The sequence below is a fragment of the Ovis aries genome, chromosome 4 (genome assembly GCF_016772045.2).
Source record: "Ovis aries strain OAR_USU_Benz2616 breed Rambouillet chromosome 4, ARS-UI_Ramb_v3.0, whole genome shotgun sequence".
NCBI classification, from domain to species: domain Eukaryota; kingdom Metazoa; phylum Chordata; class Mammalia; order Artiodactyla; family Bovidae; genus Ovis; species Ovis aries.
In genome coordinates this window covers 88132188-88148934 of record NC_056057.1, presented here as the reverse complement: position 1 = coordinate 88148934, position 16747 = coordinate 88132188, and the positions used below count along the sequence as shown (strand labels likewise).

Genomic DNA, 16747 nt, shown 5'->3' with positions numbered 1-16747 from the left:
GTGCTGCTATGAACAATTTAGTCCTTGTCTTTTGGTTACCATATATATGCATTTCTGTTGGATATTTACCTAGAAGTGGAATTGCTGGGTCATGAGGCACTCATGACTCATATTTTGGTAGCTATTTTAACCTTTGGACTTATAAAGCTTAAATGAGAGTGAGTAGATTCTTTAGCCCCTATGACCATTTTTAGCCTTAACAGAGAAACAGACCTTGAAATAAATATATAATTTATTATTGTCTAATACAAATTCAGATCTAACTTCTAGATATTTGGCTACGTGATACTAGATACTTCATTTTGAAATTACCAAAGTGATGAGAATAAGCTGTTTATTCCTAGAATATATTTTTTTCCTAGAAGACAGAAGGAAGTTAAGCTTCTCTTTCATAATTATATAACTTTCATAGTTCCAACTCAAATGATATCTTTGGGAGAAGTTCTGTGATGTCCTCCTTAAAAAAGATAGGGGTGCTTGGAAATCAGACACAATGAAAGGTAATTCTAAGGGGAACTTTCACATTATCTCTTCATATAGGATCACTTTGAACACTCAAAATCATTATTCAATATATAAAAATTTAATGTGCATTAATTATTTTTCAGTAAAAATTTATTAATAACCAATAGACCTTGTCTGTCAGGATATGAGTATGAAAGCAAGCCCTTATTCAAAATGAAATATTGTAGCCTACTGATAAAGAGAATTTGTTTTGCCACACATAGGTACCTAAATATAAAATTGTTGTTTGATTAAAAAAAAGAACATAATAAAACACATTTTGAACAAAATTGGAAGCAAAATATGAGAAAATCATGGACACAGACAACAAGCTAATAATAGGTATAAATTTTAAAATTCATTGACCTTTAAGATTTAATGTTAGCAAAATCTGTTTTATATTTAATTTTTCTTAGTTGATTGAGTTTCTGTGCTGAATAGTGGACAAGCTGTTAAACATTGCTATCTTGTAGGGTTTCTTAAATATCTTTTTATTTTTTAATTTGGAGAAAGAATGTTTTGATGTAAATACAATGTTAGGGGCTATCAAAGTAAAACAAATGGAGAATGTTTCACAAGATTTTGTAATAATATATCAAATTCTCATGGTCTTATTTTGCAATTTTAGTTTTTAATGAGCTAATGGAAAGTCATAATTGAGTTAGATATATTACTTTGAGAATTAGATTTATATTTTTTCTATGTTTGCACAAGTGGCATTTCCAACTATTTGGATTGAGTTATGTGCTGGTGAATAGATGCTCGCTTACATACATAATGAATTATGAGTTCTAATAGCTTTGTCTAATATAGGCACCCCCAGTTAAAGTCCTATCATTCTAGTTCTCAGCATATTATTAGATTAGTGCTGATAATGACAAAATTAAAAAAATTCTTAGATCTTGATAAAATTTTGATCAGGCAAGTTTTCATTGTGAAGAATGTGACAAAAAAACCCTTCACTTAACCTTTAAGATAATGCCATGGAACATTTTCTGTTAATACTTTTCCAACAAAGAGTTTTGTAGATATTTGGCACATTGGCTTTTGAAGGGCTACTATATTCAGTAACAATTATTTTTGATTAAAAAAGCTGAAATACAGAGATAAGGAGTTTTCATATTGTCATTGGCAAGATACATATATAATTCTGTTCTGCATGGTAATAAGTCTAAGTAACAGTACTCTGTTCTGTTAACCCGAGGAGAGATAAGTGCCTGAGAGGTGATTTTATTGTTTGGTTTTATGTGAAATACAGAAAATCTGAAATAAACAGGATGAACGTAACAAGTACAGTGATACACTATAATAATGTTTATAAGTTTGTATCTATATTTTCATTATACTGTGTAGATAGCTTTACCAAATAGGTAATAAGCTAGTAGAACTTACTGTTATATGACTGATAGGATGCGTATTAGTCCTTGGATAGAATATGAATATACTAATATATATCAATATTTGTGGAAAGTCATTTTTTTGTGATTGTGTAGTCCCAGCACCAAAGTAAAACATCTGAGCGAGATGCTTAGAAAACTTAAAGTTGAGTTTTGAGTACAGTTTCAGTTTTTGCTCACCATATAGACTTTTAGGGCTTCTTAGGTGGTGAAGAACCCGCCTGCCAATGCAGGAGACATAAGAAACGCAGGTGTCATCCCTGCATGGGGAAGATCCCCCGGAGGAGGGCATGGCAACCCCCTCCAGCATTCTTTTTTTTAAAAAAAATTGATCTATTTTTTAAATTGAAGGATAATTGCTTTACAGAATTTTGTTGATTTCTGCCAAACATCATACTCCAGCATTCTTGCCGACAGAGGAGCCTAGTGGGCTACAGTCCATAGCGTCGCAAGGAGTCCGACACGACTGAAGCAACGTAGCACGCGTGCATAAACTTTTAGCTGTTTTGATAGCTTTTACAACAATCAATACCCATAAAACTCATTTCCTCCTCTGGCCTTGCCTGCTGCTGCTGCTGCTAAGTCACTTCAGTCATGTCGGACTCTGTGCGATCCCATAGACAGCAGCCCGCAGTGCTCCAAGTCCCTGGGATTCTCCAATACGTGAAAGTGAAGTTGCTCAGTAGTGTCCGACTCTTAGTGACCCATGGACTGCAGCCTACCAGGCTCCTCCGTCCATGGGATTTTCCAGGCAAGAGGACCGGAGTGGGTTGCCATCGCCTTCTCCTCTGGCCTTGCCTAGACTCTCCTTTTTAATGTAACTATGGATTACCTTGACTTAGTTTAATGACAGCCGTTTGGAAGACTTGGAGGTAAAAAGAATAGCAACCTTATCTTTTATTAGGGAACTCAAGACAGAAAATCATAGAAATATAAGGATAAGTAAAATAAATTCTATTAAATGTTATAAAGGGAGTGCATACAGAGGAAGATCTGGATTTGGGAAAACCTGGGAAAGTTTCCTGGAGGATGTACCTTTTTAGACTTTTCTTAAAGGAAGGTTTGACCTGGATGGGGGTGGGCAGGTGAGGGACAATTTTAAGTGGATATAGTGAAAGTAAAGTTTCAGAAATGGATAAGTAAAGGCTGTGAGTGGAGAATTATAATAGCTTCTATAATTTATAAAGGAGATACAGGGAGGAAAAATGGAAGGGTGAACTGAAGATCATATTGAGAAGAGTTTTAAATACGAAAACAGGATGAATTTATTCTATGGTCTTCAAGGAGTAATTGATCATCTCTGAGAGAATTATCACGTGATGTCTTCACTTCAGCGCAGGTCAAGGTGTGTTGGAAGGAGAGCTGGAAAAGAAAGTTTCTAACGAGTTTCTCCCTCTGTTTTTAAGCTTATTGCCTTATGTATTGCATCCTCTTGTGGCCAAGGCATGCATCGCAAGCAAAGTTAACATGATCACTGCAAGCTACATCACCCCAGCGCTAAAAGAATTAGAAAAGAGGTAAGTTTCAGTCAGTTTTCAGCGGCTCCATGGAATTTTTAAATTTTTCTATCTGAAGTTTCCTTCTTTCTCTTTCTACCTCTTTTAGTGTGGAAGATGCTGGCATCACAGTCATTGGCGAATTGGGATTGGACCCTGGTCTTGATCATATGTTGGCAATGGAAACAATAGATAAGGCCAAAGAAGTGGGAGCCACGGTGAGCCCAACTGAGACCCAAAGTTCCGTTTAGGAAATTATTAAGAGGTCTAGATTTTTGTGTACAGAAATAATTTTTCTACAATTTTGATTAAAGAAACTGCTATGTTTTTTAAAGGTTATATTCCATTTATAATTATTATAAAATGTTGGCTGTGTTCCCTCTGTTGTACAATATTTCCTTATAGCTCTTTTTTTTAGGCACTTTTAAGATCATAGTTTATTTATTACTTCAGATAAAAAGATAGTATATATATTAGGGAATCCCTTAAAACTCAACTCTAGAGTTATACACCATCTAGTACTTTTGCACTGAATGTTAACCAAAAAATCTCTAAACCCCTGAAAACCCCACTAGTAACATGAACTAAATTTTGACATTTAATTTGTTCAATATATAGTCTTTACGTTATGAAACCAAAGGACTGTAGCCTATCAGGCTCCTCCATCCATGGGATTTTCCAGGCAAGAGTGCTGGAGTGGATTGCCATTTCCTTCTCCAGATCCAATAAACAGTGCTGTGTTTTATTTATACATAATAGTTTGTACCTCTTAATACCCTGCCCCTCTATTGCACCTCTCTGCTTCCCTTTCCCCACTGGTAACCACTAATTTGTTCTCTTTATCTGTGACTCTTCTTCTTTTCTGTTATATTTGCTAGATTTTTAGATTCCACATATAAGTGATATCATGCAGTCTTTCTCTGTCTGTTTATTTCACTTAGCGTAATACCCTACAAGTCCATCCATGTTGTTGCAAATGGCAAGATTAAATTATTTTTATCGCTGAGTAGTATTCCATTGTATACATATACCCCATCTTCTTTATCCATTCATCTCTTGATGGACATTTAGGTGCTTCCATATCTTGGCAAATATAAATAATGCTGTGATGAACATTGGGGTGCATGCATCTTTTTAAATTAATATTTTTTTCAGGTATATACCCAGGAGTGATATATATATGTATATAATATGGTAATTCTATTTTTAGTTTTTTGAGAAATATCCATGCTGTTTTCCACAGCAGCTGTACCAATATACTTTCCCACCAATAGTGTATACGGTTCCCTTTTCTTCACATCCTCTCCAACGTTTGTTATTTGTGTTCTTATTGATGATAGTTACTCTGACATGTGTGAGGTAATATTTCTGATTGTGATTTAATTTGTATTTCCCTGATGATTAGCAGTGTTGAGCATCTTTCTATGTGCCTATTGGCCGTCTGCATTTCCTTTTGGAAAAATGCCTGTTCAGGCCTTCTGCCCATTTTTAAATCAGGTTGTTTGTTTTTTTGATGTTGGGTTGAATGAGCTGTTTATATATTTTAAGTATTAACATGTTATTAGTCATATCATTTATAAATACTTTCTCCCATTCAGTAGGTTGTCATTTGTTTTGTCAATGGTTTTCTCTGCTGTGCAAAAGCTTTAAATTTTAATTAGGTCTCATTTATTTGTTTTTGCTTTTATTTCTTTTGCACTGGGAGACGGATCCAAAAAAAATATTGCTCTAATTTGTGTCAAAGAGTGTTCTGCCTATGTTTCCTTAGGAGTTTCATGGTTTCTGGTTTCACACTTTGGTCTTTAGTCTATTTTGCAAAAAAGCTGCTGCATTCTAACTCATACTACGACTAGAAATTTCAAGTATAATTTTGAAACTGCAGAAATATTTGTGTGGTTAAAAAGAGTCCAAGTCTTAGCATAAATTTTTGGAGAAATAGATGCTACTATAATATTTTGGTTTGATCAAAGACTTAGACTGCTACTTCATCCAAAATAGACTAGAGACCTAAGTGTAAGACCAGAAACCATGAAACTTATAAAGGAAAACATCAGCAGGATACTCTTTGACATAAATTGCAGCAAAAAAATTTTGTTTTTTGATCTTTAGACTGCTTTGAAAATTCTGTAGTATGGTTTGACTTTTAAAAGTCAGAAAAATTCTTTATAATATTATCAATCTGTTGGTATATAAAATATCTTTTATACATAAGAAGGAGCTATTGGACATAAAGTGTGATGAATCAAATTATATATAACCTAAAATAGATTATATATGTATATAATCAAATAAAATTTCTAATTAATTAAGCTGTATCATGCAATTAACAATATTTTATATTAATATATTAATCAGTATAAATAATTATGCACATATAACCAAATTATAATAAAATATATAATTTGAATTAAAAGGAGGCAATGATCAAGCAGAATTGAACTAACAGTTGGAGTTTTAATGGAGCAAAATGTTAGTCACAGTATCTAGAGGATTAAAAAATATATATATATAAATATAATGGACTTAAGTGGTGTTTGGCTTTAAGGATGTATTTTTGAAAGCGTTTGTAACTTTAAGAAAGGAGAAACTTTAATAAGTTTACTTTATTTGTGTCGTACTTAATCATTTGGATAGATTAGTCTATCTTATTGCTGATTCTTTATTTTACAGATTGAATCTTATGTTTCCTACTGCGGTGGCCTTCCAGCTCCTGAATATTCAGACAATCCTTTGAGATACAAATTTAGCTGGAGTCCAGTGGGAGTTCTGATGAACATAATGCAGCCCGCTACCTACCTGCTCAATGGAAAGGTGAAGGAGGGTCATCAAAGCTTTAGAGATACAAACCCAAAATAACTGCCTAAGAAAATCCAAAATCTTTTCCCCTGATTCCAAGGCCCTTTAATGCTGGCTGTGCTGCTTGTCCTCCATTTCCCCCTCCTGCAGTGTTTCCTGGTGTGCATTTTCTGTTCTATTCAGTGTGCTTTCCCCACCATCCCCAGCAAAGCTCATTCTTTCCTCTTTGCTTTCTTGCAAATTGTTTCTGCAGTTTAAACACTCAGCTGCTCTGCAAGTGTATCTGCTGGTCATCTTGCAGTTTGTTTCAGCATGGCAAATGTTTACTGAGTCCCTATTATATGCTAGACTTGGGCCAAGGCACTAAAGGTTATCACGCTGAGTGAAGTTCCTGATCTCAGAGAACTCATGACTGAAATGGAGTGGCTCTTGGGATGGAGAATTTGGTGGGTGAGGGAAAGAAACTAACATTTCCTTCCCAGCTGCTGTGGCAGAATGTAAGAGCACTCTGAGTTTAGTATTGTTTTCATCATTTTACTATAAGGAAACTGTGGCACAGAGAATGCTCACAGCCATTCAGCTGGGATTCAAATCCAGGTCTAAGCCTTTTTACCTCCTCTTTTACCAGATAGCTTCATGGCAGGAAAGGCAGACACTGGAAAGTTTGGTATAATTCAATGAGAGAAGTTCCAAAGTATGCTAACATGTCACAGTGATACAGATGAAAGAGTAGTTGACTTGATTTTGGTGAGGAAGTTGGGGAGAGGAAAATTAGCAGGAAGAGCTGTACTCAGCTTTAAGGGTTAAGAAGGTGCCAGCCTGGCAGAGACACTGCCACTCATGACTGTGCTGAGTGTCAATTCATCTAATTCTTACAATGCTATAAGGTTACCTTTTCATACTGTTCATGGGGTTCTCAAGGCAAGAATACTGAAGTGGCTTAAATACTGAATACTGAAGTTGGCTTAAGGCTCAACATTCAGAAAACTAACATCATGGCATCCAGTCCCATCACTTCATGCAAATAGATGGGGAAACAGTGGAAACAGTGGCTGACTTTATTTTGGGAGGCTCCAAAATCACTGCAGATGGTGATTGCAGCCATGAAATTAATAGACGCTTACTCCTTGGAAGGAAAATTATGACCAATCTAGACTGCATATTAAAAAGCAGAGACATAAGTAAAGGTCCGTCTAGGTAAGGCTATGGTTTTTCCAGTAGTCATGTAAGGATGTGAGAGTTGGACTATACAGAAAGTTGAGCATGAAGAATTGATGCTTTTGAACTGTGGTGTTGGAGAAGACTCTTGAGAGTCCCTTGGACTGCAAGGAGATCCAACCAGTCCATCCTAAAGGAAAGCAGTCCTGAATGTTCATTGGAAGGATTGATGTTGAAGTTGAAATTCCAATATTTCGGCCACCTGATGTGAAGAGCTGACTCATTTGGAAAGACCCTGATGTTGGGAAAGATTGAAGGCAGGAAGAGAAGGGGACAACAGAGGATGAGATGGTTAGATGTCATCACTGACTCAGTGGACATAAGTTTGGGTAAATTCCGGGAGTTGATGATGGACAGGGAGGCCTGGCGTGCTGCAGTTCATGGGGTTGCAAAGAGTTGGACACGACTGAGCCAGCTGAACTGATAAGATTTTCATGATAGAAACAGGCATAAGAAGTGCTAACTCAACCTCAGTCAGAGATGGCAATTGGCATTAGTGAAAGTTGCTCAGTTGTGTCCAACTCTTTGTGACCCCATCGACTGTACCCTGGCATGGACTGTAGCTTCCCAGGCCCCTCTGTCCATGGAGTTCTTCAGGCCAGAATACTGGAGTGAGTAGCCATTCCCTTCTCCAGGGTATCTTCCCAACCCCAGGATCGAACCCAGGTCTCCTGCATTGCAAGCAGATTTTTTTTACCATCTGAGCCACCAGGGATTGCCAGTGTCCAAATCACATTGATCTGCTTTGATAGTTTATGCTCTTGACTGTAAAGAAAGACTCACACTTGGGAACAAATATAACCGGATCAAGGGTTCCTTTTTATGTTTTGTGCCCCAAGCACCTCACTCACCTCATGCTAGTCCTACCTCTACAGGGAGTGATAAATTATGTGATCAGACATGGGTCTAAAACAGATTATTCTGGCAGCAGTATGATAAGTTCTCAGTGTATCTGTGATCTAAATGTATTTTGTGTGAAAAAAGTAAATTGAAAGAATTTCTTAGGGTGAATGTTATTATCAACCACTAGGTTCTGTACCTATGATGAGTGTGGCTCCCAGCCTTGCCTACAAACTGGAATTGCCAAGGCACTTAAAAAATACAGATGTCTGTGCTACATTCCCCAGAGATTCTGATTTTCCTGGGCTTGGGGATCTTTAAAAACCTCCCAAATGATTCTAATGTACAGCTGAAATTGAGGTGAACTGACTTAATGACCAGAGGACCAGAGCTGAACTTAAAGCATGACAGAGCAAGCAGGACACTTTACCTTGATTCTGGAAAGACACATTCACATGTTTCACGATATAAGACAGGACCCCTAGGTTCTGGTCCAAGTGCTGATATCCCTGAGTGTTACCAAAGACCATGCAGTTGTAAAGGTCAACTGGGCATCAGATGGTGGACACTAAAGTTCCATCTAGTTCTCCAGGTCTACAAATCATGAAGGTCTGGGCCCCCGTCTGAGGTTCTACCAGGCACACATCCTTTTCTACACCACTGCCGATCTCCTGTTGTGTGTCAACAGCCCCTTCCACCTTCTGCTGTGTGGATCAGAGACTGACCCACACTTGATATAAACTTACATATGAATGCAAGAAGAATTCTTGCTACCATTGCTCAAAATGCTTATTGTCAGGAGGCCATATAAAGATTATATGGCCAGATAAAGATTGTAGCAAGGAGAAGGTCAGTGGAGAGCAATATGTGCAACAGAAAGAGCAGGGAGCCTGATGCCAGGGGGCCTGGCATGGTGCTCTAGCTCTGCCATTTGCTGGCTGGCCAGTACTCAAGCCATCATTTCATCTCTCTGAGCTTTGGGTTCCCTGCCTGAAGATAAACATAATCACACCAGTCTTGCAGGGTTCTTGCAGTCGGGCTCTGTGAGGTCATATAGATTACACTCTGCTTAACAGCAGATTGTCAGGCATGTCTTAAGTCCCCAGCAAATATTACCTGCATAAAGAAAGAAATGGTGATGAGAACTCAGGGAAAGCAAGAGGTTGTTTTCAGGCAGTAGCAGTTATATTTGTTGAATTTGAAGTTTTCCCCTTTCATCCTGAACTCCTTTTGTAAAAGAAGAGTGCTTTTTTGCATCTCCCTGACACTGTGGAGGACACCAAGAGAAAACACGATGCTTTTCTTTTCTTTGCTAAAATGATACTTTTCTCAAGGTCTCCTCTTGTGACTGCAGCTTGTCCTGACCACTCCAGCCCCTGTTAACTATTCTCTTGTCTGAACTCCCACACTTTGATTGTCTGTGTCTAAGAACTTTCTGGATGCTGTATTATTCACTCAGCGATTCAAGTGCATCAGTCTATCTCCTAACCTGGATTGTTAGACTTCTCAAAGCCTCTCTTGTCCCTCCATCCTCTCTGTCACCATCACCTTCTGCCATGGAGCAGGCCTTACATAATTCACAGAATCATCACGGCAGAGCCAGGTGGCTTCTCTGGCTTCTGCTTGAAATAAAAACCTTAAGCTTTTCCAGCAACTCAGGCAGCAGCCTAGGATTTAGGATGTTTCTCACTGGAAATTACTGCAAGGATGTAGGACCACGAGCTCTATTACCGGTACTATTGTTGACTTCTAACTTCGAATCCTGTTTCCAACACATCTGATTTCCTTGCACATGTTTGGAGACAGTGATTGTGTCTTCTCTGAGTTGTCTTCCCTCCATGGGTGGTGGAACATTGATGGCATCTGGGGGTGACGTGGCAGAGCTTTGCCACCATCTCCTTCAGCCTCCTCTCCCAAGTCACTCACAAGCAAAACACATAGCTATAAGTAAGGATTGTGTTCTGCAAACACAGCTTTGAGATGGGCTCTCTGCCTCTGTCTCTATTGCCTGCCACTCCCTTGACTTCAGCACCCAGCCTCCTCTTTGTAGTTGCTGCTCTCCAAGCCTGCAGCCATTCTTAATGCAATTTTCAGGTGCATCACCAGTGGCATGATCAGGAATGCTGGACCTGGTTCATCCATATCCTTCTCAAAACATTGACCCACAAATGAGCACCATTAAGGGGACAGTATGGTATAGTAGGGGTATAGAATCTCTATAAAATCCCTCAGTGGTAAAGAACCCATCTGCCAATGCAGGAGATATGGCTTTAATCCTTGGGTCGGGAAGATGCCCTGGAGAAGGAAATGGAAACCTTTCCACTCCAGTTTCTTGTCTGGAGAATTCCATGGACAAAGGAGCCTGGTGGGCTATAGTCCATGAGGTCACAAAAGAGATGGACACGATTTAGTGACTAGACAACAGCAACAAATGGTATAGTAGAAAGAACACGGATGTTGGATTCAAATACTTCAGTTTCATTCAGTTGATCAGTCATATCCGACTTTTTGTGACCCCCTGGACTGCAGCATGCCAGGCTTCGCTGTCCATCACCAACTCCTGGAGTTTACCCAAACTCATGTCCATCGAGTTGATAATGCCATCCAACCATCTCATCCTTTTGCCATCCCTTTCTCCTCCTGCCTTCAGTCTTTCCCAGCATCAGAGCCTTTTCCAGTGAGTCAGTTCTTCACATCAGGTGGCCAAAGTACTGGAGTTTCAGCTTCGGCATCAGTCCTTCCAATGAACACCCAGGACTGATCTCCTTTAGAATGGACTGATTGGATCTCCTTGCCGTCCGAAGGAGTCTCAAGAAAGAGTCTTCTCCAACATCACAATTCAAAAGCATCAATTTTTAAGCACTCGGCTTTCTTTGTGGATCAACTGTCACATCCATACATGACTACTGGAAAAACTATAGCTCTGACTAGATGGACCTTTGTTGGCAAAGTAATGTCTCTGCTTTTTAATAATGCTAAGTTGGTCATAGGTTTTCTTCCAAGCAGCAAGCGTCTTTTAATTTCATGGCTGCAGTCACCATCTGCAGTGATTTTGGAGGCCCCCAAAATAAAGTCTGTCACTTTTTCCATTGTTTCCCCATCTATTTGCCATGAAGTGATGGGACTGGATGCCATGATCCTAGTTTTTTGAATGTTGAGTTTTAAGTCAGCTTTTTCACTCTCCTCTTTCACTTTCATCAAGAGACTCTGGTTCTTTTTCACTTTCTGCCATAAGGGTGGTGTCATCTGCATATCTGAAGTTATTGATATTTCTCCTGGCAATCTTGATTCCAGTTTGTGTTTCATCCAGCCTGGCATTTCACATAATGTATTCTGCATATAAGTTAAATAAGTAGGGTGACAATATAAGCATTGACGTACTCCTTTCTGGATTTGGAACAAGTTTGTTGTTCCATGTCCAGTTCTAACTGTTGCTTTCTGACCTGCATACAGATTTCTCAGGAGGGAGGTCAGGTGGTCTCGTATTCCCATCTCTTTAAAAATTTTCCACAGTTTGTTTTGACCTACACAGTCAGAGGCTTTGGCATAATCAAAGAAGGCAATGGCACCTCACTCCAGTACTCTTGCCTGGAAAATCCCATGGACAGAGGAGCCTGGTAGGCTGCAGTCCATGGGGTCGGTAAGAGTCGGACACGACTGAGCAACTTCACTTTCACTTTTCACTTTCATCCATTGGAGAAGGAAATGGCAACCTACTCCATTATTCTTGCCTGGAGAATCCCAGGGACAGGGGAGCCTGGTGGGCTGCCGTCTATGGGGTCGCACAGAGTCGGACACAACTGAAGTGACTTAGCAGTAGTTTTTCTGGAATTCTCTTGCTTTTTCTGGAATTCTCTCGCTTTTTCAATGATCCAACAGATGTTTGCAGTTTGATCTCTGGTTCCTCTGCCTTTTCTAAATCCAGCTTGAACATCTGGAAGTTCACAGTTCAAGTACTATTGAAGCCTAGCTTGGAGAATTTTGAGCATTACTTTGCTAGCATGTGAGATGAGTGCAGTTGTGCGGTAGTTTGAACATTCTTTGGCATTACCTTTCTTTGGGATTAGAATGAAAACTGACCTTTTCCAGTCCTGTGGCCACTGCTGAGTTTTCCAAATTTGCTGGCATATTGAATGCAGCACTTTCACAACATCATCTTTTAGGATTTGAAATAGCTCAGCTGGAATTTCATCACCTCCACTAGCTTTGTTCATAGTGATGCTTTCTAAGGCCCACTTGACTTTGTATTCCAGGATGTCTGTCTCTAGATAAGTGATCACACCATCGTGGTTGTCTGGGTCAGGAAGATCTTTTTTGTATAGTTCTTCTGTGTATCCTTGCCACCTCTTCTTAATATCTTCTGCTTCTGTTAGGTCCCTACCATTTTTGTCCTTTATTGTGCCCATCTTTGCATGAAATGAAATTCAAATAGACCTGTGTTTAAATCTGCCTCTGAGTGACTGTCTCAGCCTCAGTTTTCACCTCTGAAAAATGGGTTATTGTGTGGATTACAGGTTATGTATATAAGGCACCTGGCACACAGTGGGCCCTGCATAAATGCTTGTTTGCGTACTGCTTGTGTTAAATGTATTGTTGGTTTAGCAGTCAAGCTTATTGTCAGTGGTCCTTGGTGGCTGGGAGACATGTCAGTGTGCGTGACATGTGGGGAAGTCTTGCACTTAGAGCAGCCTACACCAGCAGTGAGTAATGAGCCAGTGTCTCTGCTGGAAGTGGATCTTGGATGTAATTGTTTTCGAGTCAGGAAAAAAATGCACATTCTCTGCCAAATAGATAAGTATGTCTTTCTTTCTTGTCCAAGTCATACAGGACAGGGCTTCTGAATAAGTAACATGGTAGGTCACTGCAAATACAACTCTGAATTGATACCAAGTTATCCAGTAAAGTTGGGGTCCAGTGGCTTCCATTTCAATCCCTAAATGGATCATTACCATTCAGCTTATATTGCTCTATTTTCCTTATTAGGATCTCATGATGGACTTAGGAACCAGCTGATTTATTTCTGACTAGTACAGTGCTGGAATAGAGTGCTCTTCATTGACTTTTTCTTAAAAATCCCTAACCTTCAAACATGTAACCAAATCTTAGAATTGCCATAGCTTGTAGAAGAGAGTTAGGTGAGAAGACTCTAAAAGTTAACATTTGCCTATTTATTAGACTTAAAAAAAATTTAGAATCCTGATGGAAGTTTTCTCTAAAGAAAAGTGCATTTGGGGAATGTTTACTGTGAAGTTCAGAAGAGTTTCACAAGACAATTAAACTAAAAGCATTCCTCACTTCCTTCAGATTCTCCCTCTTGGAATTTTTGATGGTGCTTGATGCTGTTTAAAGTGAGGCTTTTTTTTAAATAGCCGTGCCAGGGATCAAACCCCTGCCCCCTGAATTGGCAGGGCAGAGTCTTAACTACAGGACCACCAAGGAAGTCCCTAAAGTGAGCCTTTGACTGCGGAGACCCCACCAGGCCTGACTCTGAGGTCAGAACTGCCCATTTCCTCCTGGGACTTCAGTTCTATATACATATGTTTCCATTTCCCCCTTCATACCAAGACACACATCAAACCTCCCGACAAATAAACCTCACAAAGCAGTACGTTTAGCCAGAGGCTCCTTTGAGCAAATTCCCCAGACTCCATCCAAAGGTCCATCGCCAGCTCCCTCAAACAGTGTTGTTTTGTGAAGCTCTCAGACGTGGTCAGAGATTGTTTCCAGGGGTGGGAGCAGGACCCAGTCTAATTCCACCAGGATGCTCACTTCTGATTGTATTCCTCCAGCATGTTTTCCATGACCTCAGGGATGATCACCTGCCTCTCAAGCTGAAAGAATTTAGCCCCTTATTCAAGATGAAAGGGAGAAAAATCCTTCACTGCATCTTGATTATGTGTGATGCAGGGAGAGGTGTAGGAAAGAGGATTCCTGGGACACCAGAAGAGCTTGGGATCAGTGTTGTAATTTCTCACCAGCAGTAAGATCAGGAGGTAGCATTTTTATTTATTTAGGTTTTTTTTGGAGTCTCACTGTGTGTTCATTGCATTGTCCTTGTGAGAGGGCGTCGCCCCCACTCCCTTTCCCGACATCCACAGGCTGGTTGACTGGTCTAGGCTGTGAGTGTCGTATTGCTGCTCTAGTGCCGCTCCAGGTCTTGGTGGACATTAAGTAAAGGTTTGTGCAGTGAAGAAAGGAGTGCGTGGAGGCAGGAGCTGAGTCTTATTCATCACTGTCCTATTCCCAGGTGCCATCCTGGCACACACATAGCAGGTGCTCCGTAAATACCAGGTGTGAATGGATGTGAATGGTACCTGATGTAGCATTCAAGACGGGGGATGGGAGTGAAGAGAAAGAACAGAGTGAGAATGTGGCCATTTCTATGTGAACACAGAAGGCACCTTGAGTATCTGTTCTTATAGCGTCTTGCCTATTTAAAAACAGAACTCTAGGGGACATAATTCAGTGTCATCTTATCCAGGGTGAGGGAAAATCAGAAATAAGATCTTAGTAAAAAGCAAAGTGCTTTAAGTCAGATTTTAAAGTTTGGAAGAACAATGCCTTTGTGAATTAAGTTATTAGTGGGACAGGTTGAACATGGGATGTTGACCAGGGTGAGTGTTAGTTCCTCAGTCGTTTCTGACTCTTTGTGACCCCATGGACTGTGTAACCCACAAGGCTCCTCTGTCCATGGGATCCTCCAGGCAAGAATACTGGAGTGGGTTGCATGCCCTCCTCCAGGGGATCTTCCCAACCCAGGGATTGAACCCAGGTCTCTTGCATTGCAGGTGGATTCCTTACCACTTGAGCCAGCAAGGAGGCCATTTAAATATTTTTTTCAAATCACCTATTGCTTTTTTTTTTTTTTTTGGTAAAAGCTGATTTTTTTTTTTTAATATATATGAAGGATGAAGATAAGTCCAAAGAGAGAATCCACTGTTTTAACTCCACACATGCCTTTTCAATGTTCCCCAGGTTGTGAATGCTGTAGGAGGTGTCTCCTTTCTGGATTCAGTCACTCCCATGGATTATTTCCCTGGATTAAATTTGGAAGGTTATCCTAACAGAGACAGTACGAAGTATGCTGAGATTTATGGCATTCCATCTGCTCACACTTTATTACGAGGGACACTGAGGTACAAGGTAAGTGGCTCTATTTGAGGTGAACAGGTTGACCATTTGGATGTAAGTAATGCAAGCATGTAATTTTTCTTCATAATCAAAATAATTAAGATGATAAACCAGATTGGAGTCTGTTTCCTGAGAACTCTTTGGAATCATTGTTTCAGGAGATAACACAGCTGGAACAAAAATGGTTTTTGACTCATGAGAAGTGTGGGGGAAGGTGGAGGGCCAGCTTCAGATGTACTCAGGTTTGGGGGTCCAGTGACCTCATGGGGACTTGGTTTCTCTCCACCTCTCAGCTCTTCCTTCAAGCTTTGGTTGTGTCTCCTGTCTCACAGAATGGAGGGATGGTAGCAGGATCTTAGGTTCCAATCCAGTGAGAATGAAAAACTTCATCTTCACAGTCAAAAGTAGAGTTTTTATCTTGTGGGCCCCTGAGATCTGTGCAAAAAAAGGTGCCAGTCAGCTTTGGCCCTTGTTTTTCATCCCCAGAGCTGATAATGTAGCCAGTGTCACCTTCCCCAAAGCAAATCTTAAATTTTTTTTTTTTTTTACCACAAAATAGAGTGTAGATACTAGGACCATAAATATGAATGTCCAGTACATATTTTTTGAATCACAGAAGAATAGTCACAAGTGTGACCAGATTAAGACAATCAGTATAATGAGAAATCTATATGCAGGTCAGGAAGCAACAGTTAGAACTGGACATGGAACAACAGACTGGTTCCAAATAGGAAAAGGAGTATGTCAAGGCTGTATATCGTCACCCTGCTTATTTAACTTATATACAGAGTGCATCATGAGAAACGCTGGACTGGAAGAAGCACAAGCTGGAATCAAGATTGCTGGGAGAAATATCAATCACCTCAGATATGCAGATGACACCACCCTTATGGCAGAAAGTGAAGAGGAACTAAAAGCTTCTTGATGAAAGTGAAAAAGGAGAGTGAAGAAGTTGGCTTAAAGCTCAACATTCAGAAAACTAAGATCATGGCATCTGTTCCCATCACTTCATGGCAAATATATGGAGAAACACTGGAAACAGTGGCAGACTTTGTTTTGGGGGGCTCCAAAATCACTGCAGAAGGTGATTGCAGCCATGAAATTAAAAGGCATTTACTCCTTGGAAGAAAAATTATGACCAACCTAGATAGCATATTCAAAAGCAGAGACATTACTTTGCCAACAAAGGTCCATCTAGTCAAGGCTATGGTTTTCTAGTGGTCATGTATGGATGTGAAATTTGGACTGTGAAGAATGCTGAGTGCCGATGAATTGATGTTTTGGAACTGTGGTGTTGGAGAAGACTCTTGAGAGTCCCTTGGACTGCAAGGAGATCCAAACAGTCCATTCTAAAGGAGATTGGTC

General features: G+C 39.8%; 1 protein-coding gene across 5 annotated transcripts in view; it reads left to right on the top strand.

Moving 5' to 3' along the window:
* Positions 1–16747, top strand: part of AASS (aminoadipate-semialdehyde synthase) — an 86214-nt gene that overhangs the window by 50820 nt on the left and 18647 nt on the right. For all 5 annotated transcript variants that reach the window (XR_006059665.2, XR_009600432.1, XM_012177031.5 and 2 more), the window contains exons 16-19: positions 3308–3418; positions 3507–3615; positions 6068–6208; positions 15227–15394. Coding sequence is in view for 3 of the 5 variants with exons in the window: in XM_012177031.5 (XP_012032421.3) it covers positions 3308–3418; positions 3507–3615; positions 6068–6208; positions 15227–15394 (529 nt within the window). In the remaining 2 variants the exon portion in view is untranslated. The remainder of the gene's footprint in view (positions 1–3307; positions 3419–3506; positions 3616–6067; positions 6209–15226; positions 15395–16747) is intronic.